We start from the raw sequence: 26063 nt of genomic DNA on the forward strand, positions 1-26063 counted from the left end.
ACAAATGAAAAAAATAAGAGGAGTATAAGTGAAAACTCAAGTCATGTGTGCAAGTCCCCACAAACCCCCTGAGCCACAAGAAGAAGTGCCAGATGAGGAATTGGGCCACAGGGAGTGATGACAAAACAGGGCAGCACTACCAACAGGGTGGGTGGGTGGGGATGGGGGGCACACTCAGGCTGAGCTCCTCGCCTGGAGAACCGATAAAGGGATTATTTTACAGTTTAGGATAGGGGCCGCTCGGGAAACATTTTGTCCCTTGAACTTGAACTGCAAATGTTGGTGTCTCAGAGACAGAATTGAATGCAATTTTTTTTGGGTGGGGGGAGGGGCTTGGGAAATTTGGATTGCTCAACATATTTTCTCTTAAGGTATTTTGCGAATTACTGACTGAATTAGTATGTCATGAACTTGAAGGGGGGGGGGGGAGATTAATGTGGTGGTGTGAGGTCTAGAGGGGCAAGTAGAGAGGTGATAGAGCACGTTGATAAAAGCCCCCCTCTGTCCACAGGGCCAAAAGCTAGTGAGATAGGGTGAGGAGGTTGGAAAGACAGCAGCTGCTGGCCTATGGATCACAGGGGAGAGGCAGACACTAAGGCTTCCATTTAAACTTGAGTAGATGTTCAGATACAGATGATGAAAATCAAGAGGCCCAGTATACATGCACACTCCCCCCCCCCCCTCCTTTTGTCCACGGCCTGTCCCCCCGCCCCCCTTTATATACATAACAGGCATCTTCAAGTCAGCTTCAACTGGGGCTATTTACAATCAGGCACAGGGTTACGTAAAACTCGGAACTCAAACGCAAACATGAACCACAGGCCTCAGAAAAATGATTGATCCCAAACACAGCTGACCTGGATGTATAACCCCCCCCCCACCCCCAAACCCACCCCATGTACCCCCAATCCCTTCGTCTCTCCCGGGTGTGTGCGGGTTCAGTGTAGGAGGCCTCAGCGGATGGTGTATCTGACGTAGGGCACTTCCACGTCTTCATCTGTGAGGTCGTTGCAGCACAGCTCGAACACCAGGGCTTTCACGTGTTTACCCAGCTTCTTTTTGGACACCTTGGTCACAATCTCGGTCATCCTGCAGGGACAACATGACAGGGACCCGGTTAAGAAGCAATCAAGGCAATAATATACCCAGTTTCAAACGTTTTTTCTTTTTTGCTAAAGGGTCTTTTGATCGATGTAGAAAATCAGGTCTGGTTAACAGAAGCCTAAGAGCAAGGGTCTTCAATGTTCTGCAGGCCAAGGCTGAGAGAAAGATTAAGCACGGACCCCCACTGGATTCATGTTAAATATGTTTTCAGAAATTTAACCACTTAAACCCTCAATACTTTGTAAACTTGACCTCTGGCTCGGTAATTGAAATAACTAATCTACAAGCTTGTGACACGTGAGCTTGTAGATAGTCTTATTTTCAGCGAATGTCCCCCCCCCCCCCAGTATTGGGATGCGAGTATTCAGGTGGTTTATGTAAAAAATATCACAGTGTTGAAGACCCCTGCCTAACGCTTCTCACGTGCGTCAGTGTGTAGAATTTACAGCGCGTATGAAAAGATCCAATATATATCAATGATATCGGCTACACCAGGCTCACGGATAGCGTGAGCTCCGGATACGCAGTATTTTCACTCATCACTTTTGCGAGTGACTTATCACTGTCTAATAACATAATACAGTAAGCTTAAGCACACTGTGTATGTGTGTTCACTTTACTTACGGTAGCTCCAGTCTCTCTTTGAGTTTGGACGCAGGCATGAAGAAGGAGTAGAGCATGGACACTCCCTGAGAAAGCATGGTGATCTCCAACTTATGCTCGTTCTGACGAGAGAGAAAGAAAATGTAACATGTTATTGTTGGGTGAACCGCCACAACAGGGGGAAAGTGGTGAGATGGGTACAGTAAGTATCAATTAATTGATTTGTATTTTAATGTCTCGCCCCAAACCCCTCACAAGATTCATACTTCTAAAATAGCCGATCTACAAGCTACGTATGCAACGTATGATCGCATCCGTGTCAGATTGTGAGCTTGTAGGTTGGTTATTTTCTATGCTTTAGAACACCGTTGTGAAACGAAGCACAATTATAAGACACCAACAATATAATGATCGTTACAACCAGTACCTTGAAATAGTCGAGGAACTGTTTGAGAGTCATCTCTTCACCACTGGGCTGCAGTCCCTTGACCTCGAAGCGATCCCACAATGTCCAGTCAATCTCGTAGTACTGCAGACAGGGAGAGGGAGAGTGGCCGTGTTGAGACACATGACAGCGTCACATCAGTTAAATGAAAAAATAAATAACTCACTGCATTTTTCATTGCCTCAAACAGCACGCGTTTGCTTCACAGTAATCGTCTCGCAGAGATTTTAATTTATCGTGAAATTGTCCTCCATTATACACTAGAATTAATTAGCTTTTGTTGGGCTGAAAATTCAGTACCACTTAAAGTAAACCCTCTATACTAGATACAACAAACCTACAGAGCGCATTCAATTTCACTCTACACAACTCGATTTGCCGAAAATTGCAATCTTCAAGCTCACAACAGGTTTCAATGTGTTGTGAGCTTGTAGTTCGGCTTTTTTTTTTTTTTTTACACTTTTCTTTTTACATTTTTTATCTCATGATTTTGTAAACCATATTTCATCCTGGGTGCTACCTTTCCTCTGCCAACCTGGGGAGGGCCCAGAACTGAGCTCATGCTTCCTTCAGTACATGAGTGAGCAGGCCGCTTCTTATAACCTGACAGGGGGTAGTTTCCCCGATAGGACGTAGCGCGTGGAAGGAACACGTTATTCCAACCAGTTACTTTCCTCTCCATCAGGCGCCCCGGCTGGCCAGGGGATTACTGATTACTGCATGCTTTTGTGAGGGTATCTACCCTAGGGAACATGGGGAGAACAAGCAAACGCCACACAGAAAGACCCTCTCACCAACCCCGCCTAGTGTATGGGTGCTGATTAGGCGGAGGAGCACACGCCCCTAGCGGGAATGGAACCCATGACCTTCTAGCTGTGAGGCGACAGCGCTACCGATTGCACTACCGTGCCCCCCTTAAAGAATATTTTGATTGACCATTGATCGCAATTATTTTTTACCACAATAATCGTGACATGTAATTTTCAAATTATTCCATCCCTATTCAAAATACTAAAATCCAGAGTATGTACTGTATATACCAGTCTCCTCAGCACACACTGATGCAATCAGCGTGAGAAGTCGAGTTCAACTCACTTGCACCCAAGCAACAATGCCTGGTGCATCAGTATTAGCATGGCGAAATCGTCATCGGAGTTCACACCACTGGACAACTACAGCTAGCTGAAACCATTAAAAGGACACCATCTTTTTTTTCCAGCTAAGCTATACATACCTTGTGGCTGGGAGCAGCAATGGGCTCGGAGAAGGCAAAGAAAGGGAGTGCCAGGTTCATGAAGCCATTCTTGAAGCTCTCTATCTTCTTGTGTCCCTGCACAATCTTGATGAGCTCCAGACACACCAGGCCCACCACAGCGGCTGTGGTGGTGGCGATGGCAGGGATGATCTTGCCGGCGATCAGTTTGCTCTGAACAGTAAACACACAGAAGAAACGATATGAGCACAGAACCCACTTCGACCCGTGGAGTGTCACATCAAGAGTCTAATCTGCTCTCACCTTGTGCCTGTCGGCAGGGGGAATGTCGTAGTTCTCCGCCCTCGAGTTGGACGCCGCCACGATGAAGTCCATGTGGAAGTTGCTGTCATCATCCTGGAACACACGCACACACAAACATCAATATAGAGTCACGGCACAGACAGGTGATTTATTAACACATTAAGACCTGAGGCCAATTTTAAAAATGTCTTCCAAATCCTAACAGCTTTCTGAAAAACGTATGTATCTATATCAGTGGTGCTCAAAGTTTTTCATGTCAGTGAAAAGTCCCCACTCCTTGGGGCATTCTTTGTTAGGGATGCGGTATCGGTACTCGCGGTATCGGTACTCGCGCCGATACAACCCTATTTTGCTGTACTCGTACTCGCCCGATACTTCTGCCGGCAGCGGCCGATACCGAACAGGGGCGTCACAAGGGGGAGAAAAGTGGGACTGGGTTACTGGGGCTCAAGGTGAAAGCCAGGGCCTTAATTATTTTATACTTTTGCTATTGAAAAATAGCAGATATGCAAGCTCACAGTGCCGCACTGCAAGCTTGCAGATCTGCTATTTTTTAAATACCCCATGAAGAACATTCATGGGGGGCCAGCAGTGAATCCTTGTACCCAGGGCCCAGAATTTGGTGCGACACCCTTGGTGCACGCTGAGCGGAGTGAACGCTGGCATTCAGCGGCAGCAGGCTGTCTGTCTGTCTTTCTGCAGCTTCAACATGAGTAGGCCTACATTGAGTGATTTAGCAGCATCATTCATCATTCATTAATCTTAAAACTTGCTACGATGCAAAGTTTGTCTGAGTGCTTTGCCTTAGATGGAGAATTCAAATCCAAAAAAGGCGACTGGATGTGAATCACTCACTCATTACCTCGGCAGCTCGGCTCGAGCCTGTTGCATCAGTGTGATCCGCTCATCTGAAGAATAATCCATTTTGAGTGAGATTTTGAGAACATGGAGAAAGTAGTCTCAGTCATAAGTTGGCTGCGAATGCCATAAATAATGGTTTAAAGTAGGCCTAACAGTGATGAGAGATGAGCGAGATGAGAGATGTCGCTTAACGAGGAGTCCTGTCAGTCCAGCTGCGCTGCTGTGCGCTGTGCTGGGGAGTTAATTGGTACTTGCCCTAGTTTTACGTCTTTCACTGGTGATGTAATCAATTATTTTGGAGCAGATTCCAATAGTATAAACATTATTAAAAGGCTTTCATATACTCTTGATATCTTTTTCAAATGAGGTTTAGCCTAATAGATTGAAATGTGCTAGATTTTGGCTATTTTCTGCTTGTTAATGTCAATAAATAAATGCATCAATTAATTTTCGGTTATCCCAATAGGTTTCAAAATTGTCGTGTACATGTCAGTGAAATTAGTCGCTAGGAACATCCCTAATTTTAAGATTTGTGAGGATGACAACACATTGTTTTGTATTATTAATTGTACTCGTATCGGTACTCGGTATCGGCGAGTACTCACAATGAAGTACTTGTACTCGTACTCGGTCAGCAAAAAAGTGGTATCGGGACATCCCTATTCTTTGTCACATTATGTATCACATAGGTGAAATTCATCTTCTGCATTTTTACCGCTTCTATAACTAGGAGCAGTGAGCAGCCCTAGTCCCCACTCCTTGGGGCATTCTGTCATCACATTATGTATCACATAGCTGAAATTCATCTTCTGCATTTTTACTGCTTCTATAACTAGGAGCAGTCAGCAGCCATTGGGGTTCTACGGCGCTCTGGGACCAATTAAGGGTTAAGAGTCTTGCTCAGGGAGGACACACATCGACATTGCTGGCCTGGAATCGTACCTGGGACAACCAGGGGCTCTGGATCCCCAAGCGGACTTACTAACCATTCAGCTATGGTCACGGCCCCCCAAAATTACATACATTTGACCGCAGACACCCGATCTCAAAACATTTTGTTCCAGGGACCTCCAGATTAAAAGATTCGAATTAAAAATGTTTGCTTTAAAATAATAACTTGTAGAGTGGCACAGGGATGCGGCTTCAGAAGTTGTCTAGCTTGAATAAGGACAAGAGGTGGTGTACCTTCTCAAAGTCGATGGAGGTGAACTTGAACGTTGAGGAATTCTCGATGTTTGGGAGAATAGTCTTCAACTCCTCGAGTCGGGAGTCGTCTGCAAACAAAATGCAGACCAGCGGTCAGTTAATGTGAAAACAATCAAATATGCAGCCCTGCTAACCTGACAACACATGCTAAATATTCCCAAATACTGACATGTTACAGCTGGAGTTTCCATATACCAACAGAATGTCTACTTGTATTTGCCCCTGGCATTTGAATGATGAAACATCTGTTGTGGCTCTAATATGTCTATGCAAACTAAAAGCATAAAGACGATTTGTTTTAGTGCAGAAAGCTTTATCAAACTTTGTTTTAAATACACATTTATCTACACCTAAAAGGTGCACAACACAAACAAATTAAAACAACAATCTCAGGGGTGATGCCTGGATAAAGTGTTGACCACATAATCTTCTCTACTCTTTCAATAAAGCCAAAGCTACCATAGTGATCTCAATTCATGGTTGTAAATCGCAAAAGGCTTCAATTAAGACCCATGTCGTTTCAATTGGGAAACTTTAAAAGGCCTCAAACAGCACGTTTGCATTCCAATTGCTATTTAAAATACAAAAATCCAGAATATGTGCAGCATATGCCAAGTCTCCTCAGCACACACTGATGCAATCAGCGTGAGAAGTCGAGTTCAACTCACTTGCACCCAAGCAAGACAGCCTGGTGCATCAGTATTAGCATGGCGAAATCATCATCGGAGTTCACACCACTGGACAACTACAGTTAACATGGATTGTGATTTTTAAAGCAATACTGCCTATTTCCATGTATTGAATACACTGCATGTATATTCAATATATGGAAATAGACATTCATATAATCATTTATATCAGTGGTTTTCAACCAGCCGTCCTTGAGGACATTCCAAGTGGTCCCCCAGCTAAATGATGACAATTTGGAACCAAATGGACCCTTATAGATCTTTAACTCATTCACTATCATTGACGAGATCTGACAGATTATAGTTTTATCGCCATTTAATTGAGTCCTCGCTCTTGTCCCGCCTCTGAACACCCTATCCGGTTCCCACTAGGCATATTTCCGTATCCGGAGATTTTGATCTACATCCGGATCAATGTTGTTGACGTCCACAAAGGGTCCATTATCTTTTTGCAGTAAACAACCCATATTCAAACGAGCCTTGCAATGGAATGGATTATCACTGTTACTTAGTTTTTCGGCCAGTGTTAACTCATTCAGAGCCCCAGACATTAACGGATTATAATGTCCAAAGTGCCTCCTTCAGGTCCCATTCACTTGCGTTGTCTTATTTTGAAGGCCAGAAGTCCACCGCGCAATCACTTCCGGTCTGACGTCATCGGATCGTGCGCTGGAACCGATCCGTGTCCACGTGGAGTTGTGTAATGGCCGACCGGGAGCTTTTATAACTGTGTAACATAAGCGAGCATCTGCCTCCATCCTAGCTTCTAAAGTGTAGTTTTGACATAATGGACATTAAAGATGAGATCCCCCATCCACCTCAATGTTATGGATGGGACTATTTTGTGCTCGTGGAGCCGTGATGATGCGAAATCAGCGACGGATTTCGTCTCCGGACCGCCGGCGATTCTTCTCGGTAATGTACTCGCCGTTACAGTAATCTATTACTTTTCCCGAGATATCCCGTGAATGGCACTACAGATACTCGAGTACATTTCGCGAGACATCTCGCGAATGGCACTAGATGAGTTAAAAGAGATGCTCCTGTACACGGTCGACACAGTTTGGACATCATATAAGACACAGTGGCTCCGTGGACGCCTGCAGATGATCAAAAATACAGTAAGAACCTAGTAGTAGGGGCTTATAAAATGAATTTAATCCTGGCAGGGAATGAGTTAACTCTTGAGTGTAAAGTGAAACCAAATGGAACCGTTCATTTTACTCTCAAGAGTTAAATGATTTATTATTTAACTATAGTTATTTGTTGATCAACATTTGCCTATTATCTCTCCTATCTTTCACATCAATACAGCATGGAATTGTGGACAAAATCTTATCCAATGATAACAAAATCTTCCAAGTTTTAGATCTGAGAGGCTAAATGTCATCAAGTAGTGGTGCCGCGTGGCTCTAATGGAAACTATATAATGGTCCTTGAAATGAAAGGTTGAAAACCACTGATTTATTTTAAAGTTTGGATTTGGACAAAATATATCCGAGTTCTCTTACCGACGGATGCGCTAGTGCTCTGCAGCTCTTGATCGGAGACGTGGATTTTAACACCGGAGCGAGGGATGAAGGTCGGCACGGTAAGCTCCTCTAGGATCTTGGCCACGGCTGCACGGTCGGTGCTGCCGGGCATACCGTATGTCTGGGCGAACAGGTTGGCTCCTGCCATTACGTAGTCCATGTGTAGCTCCTGCACAAAAACAATGGAAATACTTCCAACAGTCAGGAACACACAAGCGAAATGAATAGCTGGTGAGGAAAATACGAACTAAAAACAGACAGTTGGTGAGCCCCTCAACTCACATTGCTAGTGCTGAATTCTAGGTGATGAGGACATCTCTTTGGACCAGACCAGAAGGGGGCGCCAGAGCTGGTGAGCTGAAAGACCAGAAAACTAGTGTTATTTTCCATTGAGCCAGTAGAGAAAATTACATATACAAAGACTGCAAAATCCTTAATTTCACTTTTTGAGAGTAAAGATGGACCACTATGAAATTATTATTTTTTTACCTACAAAGAGGATTTGGACATGGAAGGTTTTGCTGGGTAGTAAGGTCACATCTTTAAAAAAGTATACCTGATCTGGAGGGAAGTTGTGTAGTAGTTGGCGGATGTTGTTGCTGTATTGGCACTGCCAGTGGTTGCGTGCCCAGGCTACACAGTCGGCCCAGCTGTGGGGGCAGTCTGTGACCAGGCTCTTGTACACGGCTTCCAGCACTTCCAAAGGCTGAGCTCCAGGTAGTTTAAGCGTGCGCTCCATGAACTTGGGATCTCTGTTAAGAGCAATGAGACGATGTATACCAGGCAATTAACAAATTTGGATAGAGGCACGTTCAAAACGAAGTAGCCTAGTTATGCATTGTTACAGCCCAATAAGGAGGATATTCCTTTTAGGGTGGCTTTGGAAAGTTTTGTTATAAAGAAAGAAGACAGAGTCTAATTATAGCGTGGCTTCCCTGTGCAATCTGGAGCTATGGATAGCAAGTGTATAGTTTGTGAACAAAGCAACCCATGTTGTGCCAACATGAGCTTTAGCAGTGTGAGGTGATTCATTGGTGTAGCAGTATCAACAGAGCTGTGGGGTTCAATGTGATTGATCTGCTTTTGTGGTGACTGATTGGTGTAGAATCATCAGATGAGCTGTGTAGTTAATGAGATTGGGCTACTTTTGGGGGGACCTGTATACATACAATCACAGATCAATCCTGTTCTGGACAGCTGGCCCCATCTAGAACAGTCGAACACTACTGAATGGTTGGAACGATGCATTCATACTGAAATGGTTACAGATAGGATTTCACATTGACTCTTTCGGGTGTGACAATATATACCCATCTAAATGTTATAGTAACTCTTGAAAAGTTTACGAGTAATATTAAAGTGTCAATACTTCTACTAGAACAGGATATTTTAATTCTTCCTTGATGGTTCGGCCGTGCAGAATCAAATCATTTTCTGCACATTAATGTGATAAATTAAAATTAAATTTTCACTCAATGTGATTAATGAACATTTTATCAGTCAATCAGTGAATCATACAATCATACAAAAAGCAATCCTTTTTTTTACTAGTACACAAAATGTTAACAATGCTGAACATTTCTATTGGTTTTGATTATTCAATGAATACATGCATTTCAGGTTTTATTCAGTTTAAGCAGTTGTCCTGGTATAAAAGTAATAAATGTGCTGTGGACTCACGATAGGTATTGCATGGCATTTTCTGTTGGCTGCTTGAATAGGCCTTCGAACTCATCACGGGCCCACTGAACAGATGGGGAGAGAGAGTCAAACAGGTTAATTATTCACTCATTGGTTCAAAATGGTCTGCAATCTGCAGTAGGTTAGCACTTAATACTTTCTCTACGAGCACGCCCTAACCTGCAGTGCATCTCATGCATTTGAGTGACAATCTGATGATCTACAGTGTAAGTCGTACAGCATGCATTAGGACAGTGGTTATGTATCACTTTATTGTATCACTCCAATACCGAGGTAAGACTAACTTTGTTCCTTGCCCTCCTTCTGAAAACCCTCCTCCCTGTAACAAGTAGTGTAAAGCTGTGTGTAGTCCGCTTAGGTGGCTAGCATGGAAAGTTTGTGAACCCTTGCATTAGGAGGACAGTGTCCGTTATAGGCTGCTTTACCTGCAGTGTGTGTTCAATGGCGTTGGGGAAGTTCTTGAGGGTGCAGATGGGGATGGACTTCTCTGGGGGATCTTGGCTGGAGCTGTAGGACTCTGTGAGGAAGGGGATGACCACCTGCACGTTGCCCTTGGTTCCTAGAGTGCCAGACTCCAGCAGGGGCTTTCGGTAGTACACACATCGGCGGTCCATATACATACCTACACATTAGGGGGAGATATAATCAACATTAATAATCGAATAATCAACACAATATTTAAAAATGATGTTTTAGTAATATCGATCCTGCTGTTCTACATACTGCCAACGAGGTGATGAAATTACAGATTGGCGGCTTAAACCTTTGCCTTTATGAAATCCGAAACCATTAGGGTATTTTTCTACCTATAAGCTTGCAATGTGCATTGAGGCTTTAATAGATGGGCTATTTTAGCTGCGAAACATGCTTCCATAGAAGAGATGCTGGCTTCCAAATGACTGGAATAAGTAGTGGTGACTGAGAAATGTAATTTATGTAAACATCTCAAACACTCCTGTCTGTATTAGTATTCAATGTACTGTGTGCATTCAATTCAAGCTCCCCGTTGAATGAACACTACTGGCTTTGGTGACCCATGCATGGCCTTTGGTGCTAGTTTCCACTTACACACACGCACAAGTTCTCCCAAAATCTAATGAGCCGATTCCCATGAGCTGAGCACATTTGCTGTGCACGGTGAATGACCCCATGATGATGCCTCTAGCACTACCCTCAGGCCAAAATGCCAAATTTGCACACAAGTAGGCAGATTGCAAGATCGAACACAACTGATTCTGTTGACCCCATGGCCTTCCCTCAAGCATCTCCTTCAGTGATTATACAAGATATACCCGCCACACCCACCACCAATAATTACTTTCCATTTTTAGCACCATTAGCAAGACCACAAGGCTCTAGAGATGGAAATGTTGGGTCTGGTTGGGTGTCAAGGCGTAGCACAGCCTCTAGGGGCCGCTCTGACATTTTATCTGCTGAATAAACATTACGTTTTTTCAATATGTCTGATATCAGATACCTTGGTGAGGATTATTACCTCATTTCACCACTTACACCCTATATACGTTGTTGTAGGTCAATTAGGCTTGGGCAATTGGAGTAATATATTGTCAAGAGTACAATTGTCAGTTGTTTTTATTGGGCGATTGTTTTGGCAGATTGGTAATTTTACTTTCAAACTGCACCCACATCAAGGGCACATAGGGGTACTTTATAGTCTCAACAGACTGAACTTTGCTTCATCTCCTCTCATGTGATCTTAGCCTACTCCTGAAAACTGATATGTTTTACAATTCTTAGTTATATAAACAAGTTTTGTTCAACAAGAGAGGGTGATGAGAAGTTCACACCATGCAAGCATCTGTGTTTCATCTTTGTAACTGACAGCTGGGGAGTCCCCAAGGGTATAGGGAGATGCCCTTGTGTGCATTGCTTTTCTCACGCAAATAACTGTTATTTGGGCTGAAGGTCGCCCAGGCGCCAATATGAATATTTTGCTCCAACGTCAATAGCAAAAGTAACTTATCTACAAGCTCACAGCATGGAGCAACACATTGTGAGCATGTAGTGCTTTTGAGAGGTTTTTGACAAATGCTAGTCTATTTCCCCTATTATGACAGAGCATAAAACAACTTTGGGTGACTTACGTGCGTCAACGTTGTCCAGCGCATTGGCCACGCCGTCAAGGCTCTCGAAGAAGTCATCGTCGTAGACCCTCTCGGTGTCGGGGCCCACCCTGTTCTGATGACCTGTGATTTTTACTGATGGGTTCATCTGCTTCACTGCTGCTGCTGCCGTCTCGCTCTTCATTTTCTGAAGACACACAGGAACACAAAAATCACCTCAATAACCACATCTCCATCTCTGGTCAGAAGCAAATATCAGACAGCGTTACAGTTATGTTTTTCGTGATGACTAACGCTGTCTGATAACTTGGAAAACTTTAAATGTTCTACTTTTGTAGAATATATGCCAATATGTAATAAAAGTATGCATTCTTCCCATATGTACTGTAGACTTGGGTTTCAAAAATATACAATTCTGAAATTACTGTTAAGAACTAACTTATTAGCCAACAATAGTTTGTCTTTAATCCCTAATAACTGCAAATACACGAACTGACCCCCCCCCCCCCACACTTATTTATGCTTACAAATCAAAGCTATCATAGTTTCATTTACATTATAGAACAACAATCACAACTATTTCCACCAGTACCATCTTAGACAAAAAGTAAAGCTTCCTTTGCCATTAGATCTATCACTTTTTTACTTGCTGGCAATCGCTCTAGTCTAGTTTAACGCGGACAGTCTATGCTGGCAGATGACGTCTGTCGTCATGACGTCAACAAATTCGGTGCGACGCCTCCACTCTGATTGATAAGGGAAATTCTACACTTCCTACAAAAGTGATTTTAACGCGATCGTCCAGGCTTTATTTTTCTACCGATCGCCAAATAAAGGCTGGGTTTCCGAGGCTAATGGCTCTCCCAATTTAAACATTTAGGAGCACCAGCAAAATTGTAGGATCCCCCACCAAAATGTAAGGAGCAACAATATGTAATCAAATGTTGCATTAACAAAAAAGAAAAAAAACATATCAGTGTTGACTACAAGCCACACATTCTGACAGTATTAAAATGCATGGTAAGCCACCCCTTGGGCCTCATGCAATATCCTGCGGCCAAGATATAATGTACTGTCCCTCATCCATCACTTCACTGAGACAAACATCTCCAGTGGAGGACCTCTACACTGGTTCTAATCACATCTTCACCCATGTTTTTGTATTTGTAGTGTATGAGGGTGCTACATCCATATGGCATATGAGCACATCAATCAGGTTTGCAGTTGTCAAACAGTACATCTTTCAATAAGCTACATATAAATTCCGACTTTTCCAACAGTTTCAAAATTCATTTGCTGAAATATACTAGCCACGGATTCTATTATGACTCGTCTCCGCCTAGCGATGACAGTGAGGCACGCACACATACACACCCAGTAGTAGCTTGGCTCTGCCTTCTCATTTAGTGAGAGACATTTTCAATCTCTACATTTATTATCAACTTGAAAATACTGTATATGCATGTCATTTCTGACACACTGTGATATGGCGCAAGAATGTCTCATATCACTCAGCAACAGCCCACTCCGATGTGTCAATGGTGAAGAAACTACAAGCTAGCACTGTAGCACCAAGAGCTACAGCCAGCTCAGAAGGGAACGCACGTCCGCTTTATTGGATGGCAGAGGAAGGAGTTTTGGCTCCCTCAATGTACCATGTTGGTCGCACCACAGTTATTATTTGCACCAAAGCAATTAATTACAAAATCACAAATGCACCAAATTATATTTTTGGCTCGCACAGATTAGATTTCATGCGCATATGCGAACAAAACGTTTGCAATTTCGAGCCCTGAAACATACCCTCTCATACACCTTTCATTTCATGAAACATGAGACACCACAAGTCATGAATACCATCGGCTTTTGTTCCTACTGCTAGCTGTACCAAGACATCTTTCACACATCAGCAACTCTAAGTGCACTTTGAAGCTTATCTCAACACATTAAATCCATATGCATCGACCCATCACATTCAATCATTTACAACTTGTTTGCCCTTTCCCCTTCATCTAGCAGCAAGCAGAGTGATATTACAGGGTATCTGCACCTATCAGCAATTTAAATGCAAGACTTTGCATTTAATATAAATGTGAGGCCAAAAGAAGTGTGTAGATTGTTCGGTGAATAGATTTAGCGTAGACAATATAAATTCACAAAAACATAGATGTCATCCATGGATTTGCACTAAGTGTATGGGGTTTAATTTATCATTAAAAAAGCACCACCAACAAAAAAAAGTCCATAACACTTTAAGACGTTTGAAGCAAGAATGTAAGACTTTAAGGATCCACAATAACCCTGTATTACTAACCGTGACATCCCATGGTCTGAAGAGGAACTGTCTGTTGAGGTTGGACTTCTCTATGGTGTCCATGTCCGTCACAATGACCTCGCCATCCCCAGCAGCAAGCCCAATCATGGCAAAGTTTTTCAAAAGCTCGCAGCCAATGGCACCGGCCCCAACCTGACAAGGTCAATAAGGTTACACAATGAGCAGGGTATATCCATGCAGGGATGCAATAGATAATCGAACCGATTATATATACAACATAAAATACATTTTCTAAATTAGGTAAAATAGACTCATCTAAATCAATTAAATTAGTAGATTATATTAAATTAGATTTCTTTTCTATAACAAATATTTTAAAGAATGTTCCATTTGCAATGCTGTGAGGGAACTTGGGGAAGCAATATTCAATTTGCTATATTCAAGAGAACAACCTAAATCCTAATCTACGTTGTTCTCAGCAGATTATCTTTAGGCTTTAGAAGGGGGGGAAAAAATGCCAAAGATGAATTCTCCCCAGCAACAGAACACCAGTAAAGGTGTCTACAGCGCGATTGGCTGACTCACCAGGAAGTAGCGCTGTTTGGCAAGGGCATCCTGCAGCTTGGACCCAAACACTGCAATCTGTCCATCGTAACGACAGTTCCTCTGGACGGGGGAAAAGAAATTTAGAGCCATCATTCATCACCAATAATAAATGCATTAGTTATTAGTCTGTGTATTGTGTGCTTATGTAAGCACTTACAGGAGCGCAATCCTCCTCTGTGAGCACAGGGTCTTCTTCAGCCAGGCACTCCAAGGCATCATAGTACAGCCACTGCACCATTGGGTGGAACTTTCCTGTGCACGCCTAAAGGAGTACCAGGACATGGCGAAAATGTAATTAAGAAACAATATATGCAGAAATCTTAACCCTGCATGAAGAATGCATATGAAACTGAACCTCTCAGTGTAATCAATAGAAAGATGACTTTGCATTGATGAAAACAGTTTAATCAACAAAAAAAGTGACTTTTCATTGATAAAACCAGGTAGGATTAACAGAGTTTTCACGCCATTCATCTTTTTAAAGTTGTTTTTACGGATAACTTTACTTTTTAGGATGACAAAACACACCAGTGTTTCTCATGCCTTAGTGCTCTTTCCATATCTGAGAAGAGACCTTGAAAAATGAAAGAGTTCCTGTTCTATGAAAGAGCTTGTTTTTCTCTGCTTGAAACGAAAGAGCTCCAGATCAAATGTTTTTCCCCCCCTTCACTTTTTAATTAAGTAAACATCCTCCAAGTGCAACATTCAAGGCCTGCACAAAATGAATACACAAGTATTTCTGTGTGCACCTGTAACATTTGATTGCATATGCGGTTGTATCAGTGAGTAATGTAGTTATAAAGTAACATTTCCAATACAAATTGTCTGTCTGTCTGTCTGTCTGTCTGTCTGTCTGTCTGTCTGTCTGTCTGTCTGTCTGTCACAGCGTTTCTCCTCAGTGGCTGGAGCAATTGATCTGAAATCGCATCACCATCAGCATATGAACACACCTGACATAACTGTGAAGCCCGTTTTTTCACTTTCACAAATCGTATGCTGTATATTAGCATTTTAATGGTGTATCTATATCTATTTAGCTTACAGTACCTTTTGTGACCACACATGTTAAGGGAGGGGCGCTGTTGTTCAGGCCATGCACAATCACACACAAACCCACCCACACACACACACACACGGGGGGGTGGGGGGGTGGTGGTGGTGGTGGTCCAAAAATCATGCAGATCAGTACACAGTATCTCTGTAGCCGTTAAATGGAACGGGTATTTCTTACATTGATGCTCCTACATATTAGCATGCAAGCACCAGTTAAAGTTACTTTCCATCCCTCATATACTGTGTGCACAGTGCACATCCCATAACCCACACACTGCACATCATTTCGGAGCTCATATCTTTGAACGGGTAAGGGCTAGTTCTCTCCTTATTTTAGATACGTAATCCATTACATCTAGGTCTGGTGATTTAACAGCATGATAATTCCGCTTACTGTACCTTCATAACCTCCTGTGCGGCCAGTCCACCAATGAAAGCGTTGACTGGTGCCAGGTCGCCAGCAGAGACATAGGCAAATTTCTTGATGAGAGCTTCATCCAGCTGCTCCACTTTAGCCGACCCCGTCTGGGCAGAGTTCACATCCTTAGCCAATGCCACAATCTCATCACCGTCAGCCTGGAATACAAGATAACAGGTCAGCAGTCAGCACATGAAAATGTTCACTTAATGCTTATTCGATGCATTGCGTTCAATGCATTGTATATCATGCATTAGTATTTATTATTACACTATACCTTTCAAACATTTACTGACATAAGTAATCTTAACTTCATATTCCAAATAGAAAACGTCAGTTACCTGGTTCCAGGGCTTAGGGAGGCGGTCGTTTTTCTTCTGGAAGGCGTGAAGAGCTTGGAAGGCCACGTGCAGCTGTCCTGGACGTTCAAACTTGGCAAAGTCTGTCAATGTGAACTCTGGCTCAGCCATGGAGGATGTGAGTGATTTCTGCACAGGTAGACATAGAACGCAGCAAAGTGAGAAATGGCAGGGTCGTCGACTCGGCATCAACTTGTCACATCTGTGACCTTGCAGTCGCTTGACGCAGTAAAATGGGAGCCACTTACGAAAGCTATCTTTTTGGGCATCTTGACCTGAGACACAATCCCCCCTCGTACATAATCAGAAAATCCAGTTGTGTCGCAGATACTGAAAGTGTAGGGACCTGAGTAAAGACGAAAGGCATGTTAAAACACAATAACCTCAAAATCCATCCAATGTGTTAACATCCTACGTGGAAATGTGTCTTACCTAGAGCCTTGATTTCAACGGGCTTGCAGCTGTTTAGCTCCGTCATACCCTGAACTTCAGTGAAAGAGACGTGGTCTCCACTCTCAAACCCGTGACGAGCTTCATCCAGACATGTCACAACACCAGCAGCATCCTGGAGAAACGGTGTGACCAAACAGCTTTGCATGTCAGTCTTCATGAATAATTGATGAAACTTGACAGTAGCTAGGGTTTTGTTCATGCCCTGTGTCAGGGTGCTCAAACACATTGACTAACCTTGGTGACCATAGAGATCATGGCACTCATAGGCTGCTCTCCGTTGGAGTCGATAACCACCATCTCCTCACCAAAGTCACAGAACAACTGGCTACAAAACAAAGCAGACATAAGCCAATATTAGAAACTCAGAGACAAATGATGTAAATTAACCCGTGGATAATTAATTAACACACCAAGGTGCCACAGAGGGACACAGGATGGCACCTATAACATAAGGGTTTCCATTTCTTTTTACAGAAATACCATGACTGATTATTTTATGCATTTAATATGAATCTCAGCTGCAATTATAATTGTAACAAACTGGCTACAAAAAATGACCTGAAAAGTAAGACAACTAATGACAAGCTAGTACCTAGTAATCCACTCTGTCAAATCCCGCCCCATTTTGCTCTTGTTACTAAGTGGGACGAAAGGGCCAGGGCAGATTGTTTTTATAATGGAAGTGGATGGGGGGGGGCGGGGGATATTTTTCTTAGCCTCATTATTGCTATTTAAAGTACCAAAAGAAAAACATCTACGTGATATTAATACAAAGGGAACACAAAAGTACAATAGTTACATTGCAAAACAGGGGGTTTCCCCCGAAAATACATGTTTTAATTAGTTTAATCCCAGTGGGACAGAAAAACCAGGGCAGATTGTTTTTATATTGGAAATGAATGGGAAATAAGATTTTTCATAGCCTCATTATTGCTATTTAAAGTACCAATAGAAAAACATCTACGTGATATAAATAAAGAGGGAACAAAAAAGTACAGTAGTTACATTGCAAAACAGGGGTTTTCCCCTGAAATTTTATGTTTTAATTAGTTTAATCCTCTGAAACAGGCAGACAACCGAGAGATAGAGAGAAAGCCCAGTGCATCTTGGGTAGGAAGTTGTGGAATTATAGTCTGGCTGTCAACATAACATGTATTTTAATTGTAATTCTGCCCATTTAAAATATATTGCCCAATCAAATCTCTTAGTTACATCAGACTGGTTCATGTGAACCAGTCTGTTGAAGCTTATTCATTATACAAACGGTGAATTGTACGTAGCTTGTTCGTAAGTATGCATCTCTGTCTACAACGCCTGACCCGGTGGTTCTATGGGTTTGTCGCTCTGACATCTGTCACTGATGTCAGGGGAACCACTCTTAACAGAATGGGTTTGCGCTCTGACATCACGCTCTGGCTTCACTGTGATGTCACACTAACAGAATCCCCTTTTATGCCCATATATGGAGTTCCCTGATGTTATCAATATTAAGCCCATATCTAACTAGAGGTGCACCGATACCGATATTGGATCGGTATCGGCCGCCGATATGAAGGTAATTAATGTTAATTAATTATATCGGATATCGACACAACGTCGCCGATCCAAGCCCCGATATAAATAATAATAAGAATAATAAATATACAACATAATCACGCAATTGTAAGCCCATGAGGCCATGACCAAATGTTTTTAGCATATAATTATTAAATAAACATCCCAAAATCTTCTTATGGATCAAACTTCTTTTTTTGTCGCTCCTCCACCCTTGTCTTAACGAGACACGGCTTCGCTGCAGGCTGCACAGCAGGCACGTGCACAGACTGCACACAGACATCAAAGGGGGCTTGAGCCCCTGCCCTTTTATCCGTCTGTAAAAATTGCCCTCTTCAGACCATGAATGCATTTTTTTTTACTATGGTAAAAGAAATGCAAATGTCCCCTTTCCATACCATAACTCCATTCAAGAGAATTGTCCACCAAAATGCCTTTTTAGAAATGTCAGCCCCTGCCTCTCTTTACATTCTCTGCACTCCCTGCTGCAGCCTGCACAGCAAGATGCTCTGGTCCTACTTATTATAACTCTATGCCTGACACTCAGTAAACATTAGCAGCCTACCGAATACAGATGGTGCTGATTACCTTTACATACAAGGATATATTCCATAATCCTGTGTCATTGTCGTCTCAAAAAAAGATGAAGGAGAAAGAAAAAAAGCATCGCGTGTCACCAGGCTTTCCTGCGTCCAGACGGTCAGAAGGAGTTTTACTTTCACTTTCATAGATAGAATGCAACAGCATTGCTGCTGTTGCAACTGCAAGCTATACAGAAAAAGCCATCCTATGAATGTCTCTTTATTTTAGCCAGTTTCAAAGGAGAATCACCTCCCGTTTCTCTGTTGTTGAAAGTCAGTTCACTTTGCTTGATGTCGTCGTGAGTCTCCACACGCTGGATTAATTAATGCATGTCCAGGTGAAGCTCGTTAAAAGTCGTTATAGTCTCCTCCGATAGTTTCACAAAGTACATTAAGCAACAGAAATGTATTAAGTCCCTATACAGAGGTTTTACCCATGGGTTTTACAAGCCATAACAACCGGAGCAGGGGCATGAGGTAATAATTTTGCCCTTAAATATTTGAAAGGACCAGACTAGAGAGTCAGACTAGGGGTAAATGTCTCACCTTGGAAATGCAACCTTATTTATTTGAGCTTTTAAGACAATCCTTTTGCATTAAGATACGATTTTGCTTGTTAAAACAATATTCATTCAATAATAATATTATTAACAATAATATTTGAAATAAATCATCTGAAATGTAGCCTACACATAATTTAAAAATAAAGGTTTTGCTATAATCATGCAGCTCTAACAGTGACACAGACATAGCAGCAATGGCACAACATTATGGAAACATACAGTAGTATATTACTTAAAGTGAATGATCAGCTGGCATCAATATTATATCCATAATTAGACTGGTTTATTTGAAGAATTTATATATAAAAAGAGTTGCCATTGCATTTTGCACTCAGTTGCACTGAATGCACTCTGTTATTTGAACTGAAGCTATCCTACAATTAATAAATGGCTTAAAGGTGAAGCTTTTTTTGCTATGTAGCCTACTGTAAATATCGGGTATCGTATCGGTTATCGGGAAATAGCCAAATTAATATATCGGATCGGATCGGAACAGAAAAAAACGGATCGGTGCACCTCTATATCTAACAGGACTTCATATGGGAATGCCCATATATGGAGGCCACATACCACAGGTCTGGTTATACAGACCGGGATCTCCATGTATGGGCATAACAGGGTATGATGTCAGATGTCAGACATAACGAATAACTGAGTAAGCATGTTTGGGTTCTCTCAGGACAAATCATATTTCAAATTCCAAAACAAAGTATTCTCACAGAATAGGAAAACGTTTTGAGTACTGCCAGCGCGAAAAGACACGAGTCTTCTGGTACGGACGGTGTGTATAGGCCTCGACATAGAAGTTTGACTTTGTCTTTCTTGTTCATCGATCTGCCCCCTCAGCAAATCATATGGTTGGTTTGTGTCTCGATTGTGGGTGGGGCCTTCATTCATTCTGGTCATTCAATACTACACTGTGACCATTGAGCCTTAATTACACAAGTATACACTTCAGCCGACAGGGTGTCTCCCAGCGGTCTATACTTGGTCCCTTTCATTTCCCCCCTCTATACAAAAAACAAACAAATAAGCTAAATGTTCAACTATTGTGACATGCATAGGGAGGCTAGAGTTCATACTGCTCTGATGCCCCAGATGAACCCTTTTGAGAAGAGCTGTTGAACCAGTTCAAGCCTGCAAGGATATCCTCACATACCTCCATCAATCCCTCAGATTAAGCCTATGAAATGAGCACGATTTACAGGCAGGAAATATCCTTCTGGTGTACATTGGCAACCCAAATAGCTAGCATGGCTACAAAAAGGTGGCATTTGTTTCAAGGTATATGTGGGGTAGTTTGCGGTTACTGGGTTGTTTTGTTTTCACAATAGAATGGCACCAATTACCGTAGCTCTATTGTTTGTTGTAATCGGCTACTGTCAGAACTACTGTCGCTCTGATTGAATCGTGTTTTGGACATGTACACCAGTGGTCCTCAACAGTGGAAAATGATTTAGCGGTTTAGCGACTAAATGACACATTTTAAGACTCTTACCCAAACAGTCCCCGTGTGTCTGCGATGACCAACTTGACTCCTTTGTTGTGGCAAAGTTCACCTAAATGGTGCTGCTCCTCCAGAGTGGAGTTGGTCAGCACTACCACCTAGAGCACAGGACGAAAGTAAACTAATGTCAATTCACGAGTTTTCATCCACACGCTGAATTGGATTAAAAAGTGCTGGTAGCAAACATATACCTGGAACTGAGTGAGGTAGTCCTCTGTGAGTGCTCCGGTGTAGGCTGCCACGGGGACATAGCTGTTGAGTTCAGCCAGACGAGTCTGACTCACCTCTGCCCTGTTCTTACCCAGGTCCTCTTCCCGCAGGTAGAACTGGCAACAAACAAGCAAAACAACATTTTAGGGATGCACAATATTGAACTGTTGGTCGACATTTGATTACCGATTAATTGCATGGGCAAACGAACCAGCACTGCAATAAAGGCTTCCAATAGGGTTTACCTTAAACCCAAATGCTGGCTTTAAAAGTACAATGCATTCTTTTACATTACGGTTTATTAGGCCTACTGATGCAAATATTAGTTCAAGCAGTGTGTGTGTGTGTGTGTGTGTGTGTGTGTGTGTGTGTGTGTGTGTGTGTGTGTGTGTGTGTGTGTGTGTGTGTGTGTGTGTGTAGTTTTTGCAACTTGTTGACCCTTTTCAAAGCTTCCCCAGAAAACACTGATTGAATCTGCAGCCATCATCACAAAAGGCTTTATTCACTTCACATTTAAACAAATATTCTAAAAGAATATGGGCTAAACAGATCGATTATTCTCAGGGCTTGACAAGTACATATCCCATTCACTTGTCCAGGCACAAAAGTCACTGCCCTCTCCACTCAACAGTCCATAGTATGCATACAGCACAAAGCTGCTAGGAGCATCACAGAAAAAGTGAAACCAAGAGCCACTTGTCCAACGGACAAGTACATTTTGAATGAACTTGTCCATAAAGATTTATTAGTTGTCCCGGACAACAGGACAAGCCTTAATGTCATGTCCTGATTCTAATTGGTTTGATACAGTATTTTTAGGTTGATATTGCCTATATCGATATGACCTCTAAATCATGCCCCTCTCCAACATACAGCTTGTCTCAAAAAATTGTAATATTTGTCAAAAAGCATTGGAAGCAGCAGATGCCATAGCATCCCAAATCCTCACTGACTGCGAAGATTTCACGCTGGACTTCAAGCAACTCTGACTTCAGAAGCTTCACATTTCTCTTATTGTTTTTGTTGAGATGTCAGCCATTAAAACAAAAAAAATGTTTTGAATATTTCACTGCATGCGCAATGTATAGAGTAGCACGCCACCGTTCCCATGTGTTGCTGCGTTGTGTATTGTCTATATGCTCTGCTTGCCTCTCCAGCAATGACCATTCTGTTGCTGGCTATTGGCTACGTAACTCGATCAACTATAATTGACTAAGGATGAATTTACTGCAGCACAATATATAGGGGAACAAAGTTGTTTCCCCATTAGTCAAAGTGAGAGCCGAGAGGATCGAGAGCACACGCTCAAAAGTCAAAACGTATCAAACAAACCTCTGTGGAATCAAAGGCACGGTGGCATGTGTGAATGTGATCGTGGATTACAATATTCATCAAGGTGAAAACACAATTGTCTCTTATCCCATTTAGGCCTAACCTATAGAATAGGGCTAAATCAGAAATTAGCCTGCAAAACAAATATGTTGCTACATACTGTACATGTACTGTAAGCCCCTCCCAAACAGCAAAATGTGTTCCCGGCCTGAATGGGTTATTGTAGGATACTACAGCTAACATCTCGCCTATACAGCGGTGGTATAACAGCGTAGGTTTTTTCGGGTCCATAAAGAAATGGGTGCCTCAAGTCGGCTCCACTCAAATCTCTGAACTAATTTCAGGGGTCCAATTTTAGGGCTTGCCAAAAAACAACAACTCATAATAAGGGGTCATGATATAAAACCCTTTCAGAATCAGAACCCCTGTAATAAACCGAAGAGGGGTGTGTGTGTGTGTGTCTATAAGACAATAAGTACTCTTCGTTCCAGCCAGTATTAACCAATACACAAGTGCAAAATCTTGATTTGGTGCCCCCCTCCCTGCAACTATTATTCATTGTTATGCTAAAGAAAAACGACAAGTGAGACTGGATATATGACTGTAATCATGTATAATGATTTTTTCTATGGGACCTGTGCCAAAGTGCATATGGAGCTGGGGTGAGGTTCAGAACTACTTTTAGTTGCATCAGGTGAAGATTTAATACAGCGTAACCGTTTCTAATACACTGAATACAGTAGGCCAATCTGTTCCTCCATTTAGTAGATTGGGGGCAAATGGAACAAGCAAAACTCACACACAAAAAGGGTGTTATGCCAAATTCACACTGAAAAAAATCCGACTCACAAGCTCCAATGTGTCGTGGATGTGAGCTTGTGGATCGGCTATTTTCAGCTCACGACACCATCGTAGTCTTAACAGGACATGGTCATTTGTTTTCCACTGCAATGTTGTCCAATAAGCCTTCTCTTCACTACCATTCTATGCCCCTAGCACGGGCTACCCAGTACACACACTGCTAAATCTAGGTCAGTCATGGTCAGTAAGGGAGGGGCTTGATGCTGCCCTATTGTTATATGGCTACAACTGAATGAGTAATAATACCATTATATTGACCTTTCAGTTTCATGTATCCAAAAGAAATAATCAAATCATGTGGATCCACATGGGAATGTCATACGACCGATGTGGATCTCAGACTTCGTGTGTACAGGACGCCAGTAATTGATGACATCAGTCGGTTATGGAATATGTAATGACTCCAAATTTGGGCAAGGTTTCCTTCCCCATCGGCGGCTCATTTTTGTGTGCAATAATGTGTGTGGGGTGGGGAATAGTGGAGGTACTTCTGTGGCCTACTGGCAGTGTGCTCAAGACATTTGGCATTTGTCGTTTGCGAGCTTAGCTCTGGACAGATGGCTATGCTCCTGCAGAGCCACTCCATAAAAACTAGCCAGACGACAATTAAATGTAACAATCATATCCAATTGACTAAAGGTGTGCTGCGAACAAACTCACCTGTGAGGAGAGGTCTCTCCACTCCGTGACACCAGTGTCGTGCACAGTGACACTTTTGACTCCAGCCAGGATGACATTCTTAGCGATCTCCACTCCAAGGCCTCTCATGCCAGACACGAGGACATTGGAGTTCTGCATGCGCTTCATAGCAGCATGGCCCAGCACATAACTGCAGGACAACAAAGCGCCATTATCATCATAGGTGGTCAATGCATTGACAAAACAAAATGTCTAATTATATTTATTAAAAAGGTAGGGTAAGTGATATATTTGTGTTCAAATAAATGTTCAAATAGCACTATATTCTGATAGTACTCATTGATTGCTTTAGTGTTACTTGAGTTTAAGTAGTCTCCTCGTGTCTCCTGCTCTTTAGTAAACAGAAAGTACATTCTGTAAAAGAACTTTCACAGAATACAGCTTAATCAAGAAATTGGAAGTGATAAATGGGTACTCTTCTGATTTGTTGGAACATTTTCAACCCACCTGAAAATGTATTTTCTGTTTATTAAATATCTGGAGAGACAGGGAGGCCTCCGTTACGGACCCCTGGGGGAACCCCCAATCAACAAAACATATATATGGTTCAAGAGGCTGCTTGATGAGGATTATGATGAGACTTACAGTTGTCTGGAGTACAGGCCTTCATCGATCTCAGCATCATTGCCATTCTTAGCCATGCCCTGGAGAGAAAAAAGGCACACGACAGTTTACTGTATGTTGCATGTTTTGCCAGTACCAAATGGTGTGTGCCCATGTTTGAGTAGGGATGGGACAATTTTTGTGACCAAAATAATTGCGATTTACAATATTGTGACAATCAAAATAAACAACAACATAAAAAAATCGAACAAGGTCTCAATGCGTAGCATTGCGAGATTGTAGAACGTCTATTTTTGGCAAAGAGATTTGGTATCAAGTACATTCTTTACAGGTCCATTTGACCAAATATAGAGGGTTTAAGTGGTACCGGATATGCGGCTCAGCAAAGGTGAATTGATCCTAGTTTGTTTATGACGGAGGAATCTCTGTAAAACAATTATTGCGAGCGCTTTTTTATCACGATAAACGATATTTGTCCCAACCCTAAGTGTGACCCCTTACGTTGGCAGGTGTGGGACAGTTCTGTTCCGACAGGTGTGTGTGTGTACTTACGTTTGCAGGTGTGTGGGACAGTTCAGTTCTGACAGAGTTAGAGGAGGAGCAATGGGATCCCGTCTTCGTCTCTGTTCCTGACAAGCGACGCTTCTTGGACAGCGGCGAGCTGGACATCTGCAAACAAAAGCACACACACACAACACGTTACGGAACATACATTTTATTTCCCTATCAAATAATTTATTAACTGGCGGCTAACAGTCCAACATTGATTTGAGAGTTCCCATTACGGTGTCATTTACATTCGACCAGTAATGAGGTTATTAAGAAAAATAATTAATTTCAGTGCCTTTAACAAAAAGGACATTATGTACAAAAAGAGACAACAGTTGGTGATGGTTTTCAATAGCGCGATCATGTAACATATTTTACATGGTAGGGCAACTATAAAAGTGGGATACAAAGGTAGTATTTATGATTTCATCTTTATGATGGGTATCCAAGCTAAATGCTATCCAATCCCCTTTCATGTTGGGGAGGAAAGAAAGGATTTCTAGTTTAGGGTAGCAGCTGGGCTGGCTGCCTGCCAAGCAAAAAAATCTGGTAGAAAACGAACAGAGCTCTGGGAAGAGACATGAATAGCAGCATTATCAGCTCTTTTCATACTCTGAGACAGAGGTGGCTTGTTTATGTACCGGTATTGTTTATTATTATGTAGGGACCGCCCACCTTGTTTCAACAAAAGAGCTGAATCATTAGAACTTCACTGCGGTAGTGCAGGGTGCAACACTT

At 42.3% G+C, this 26063-nt stretch overlaps 1 protein-coding gene across 2 annotated transcripts in view; it reads right to left on the reverse strand.

Moving 5' to 3' along the window:
• Positions 1-908: 908 nt before the first annotated feature.
• The window catches only part of uba1 (ubiquitin-like modifier activating enzyme 1), a 31787-nt gene continuing 6632 nt past the window's right edge, over positions 909-26063 (reverse strand). For both annotated transcript variants that reach the window (XM_080733675.1, XM_080733674.1), the window contains exons 2-26: positions 25329-25445; positions 24798-24856; positions 24174-24342; positions 21302-21436; positions 21102-21208; positions 17140-17230; positions 16885-17017; positions 16701-16798; positions 16435-16581; positions 16075-16251; positions 14780-14884; positions 14602-14682; positions 14056-14208; positions 11763-11928; positions 10083-10279; positions 9637-9701; positions 8513-8708; positions 8239-8313; positions 7936-8125; positions 5715-5803; positions 3669-3761; positions 3387-3578; positions 2135-2236; positions 1729-1829; positions 909-1089 (exon numbers count right to left, since the gene is read on the reverse strand). In XM_080733675.1, coding sequence (XP_080589801.1) covers positions 954-1089; positions 1729-1829; positions 2135-2236; positions 3387-3578; positions 3669-3761; positions 5715-5803; positions 7936-8125; positions 8239-8313; positions 8513-8708; positions 9637-9701; positions 10083-10279; positions 11763-11928; positions 14056-14208; positions 14602-14682; positions 14780-14884; positions 16075-16251; positions 16435-16581; positions 16701-16798; positions 16885-17017; positions 17140-17230; positions 21102-21208; positions 21302-21436; positions 24174-24342; positions 24798-24856; positions 25329-25445 — 3174 coding nt within the window. In that variant the 3' untranslated portion in view covers positions 909-953. The remainder of the gene's footprint in view (positions 1090-1728; positions 1830-2134; positions 2237-3386; positions 3579-3668; positions 3762-5714; positions 5804-7935; positions 8126-8238; positions 8314-8512; positions 8709-9636; positions 9702-10082; positions 10280-11762; positions 11929-14055; positions 14209-14601; positions 14683-14779; positions 14885-16074; positions 16252-16434; positions 16582-16700; positions 16799-16884; positions 17018-17139; positions 17231-21101; positions 21209-21301; positions 21437-24173; positions 24343-24797; positions 24857-25328; positions 25446-26063) is intronic.

The sequence above is a fragment of the Nannobrachium achirus genome (genome assembly GCF_963921795.1).
Source record: "Nannobrachium achirus genome assembly, chromosome: 9".
NCBI lineage: Eukaryota > Metazoa > Chordata > Actinopteri > Myctophiformes > Myctophidae > Nannobrachium > Nannobrachium achirus.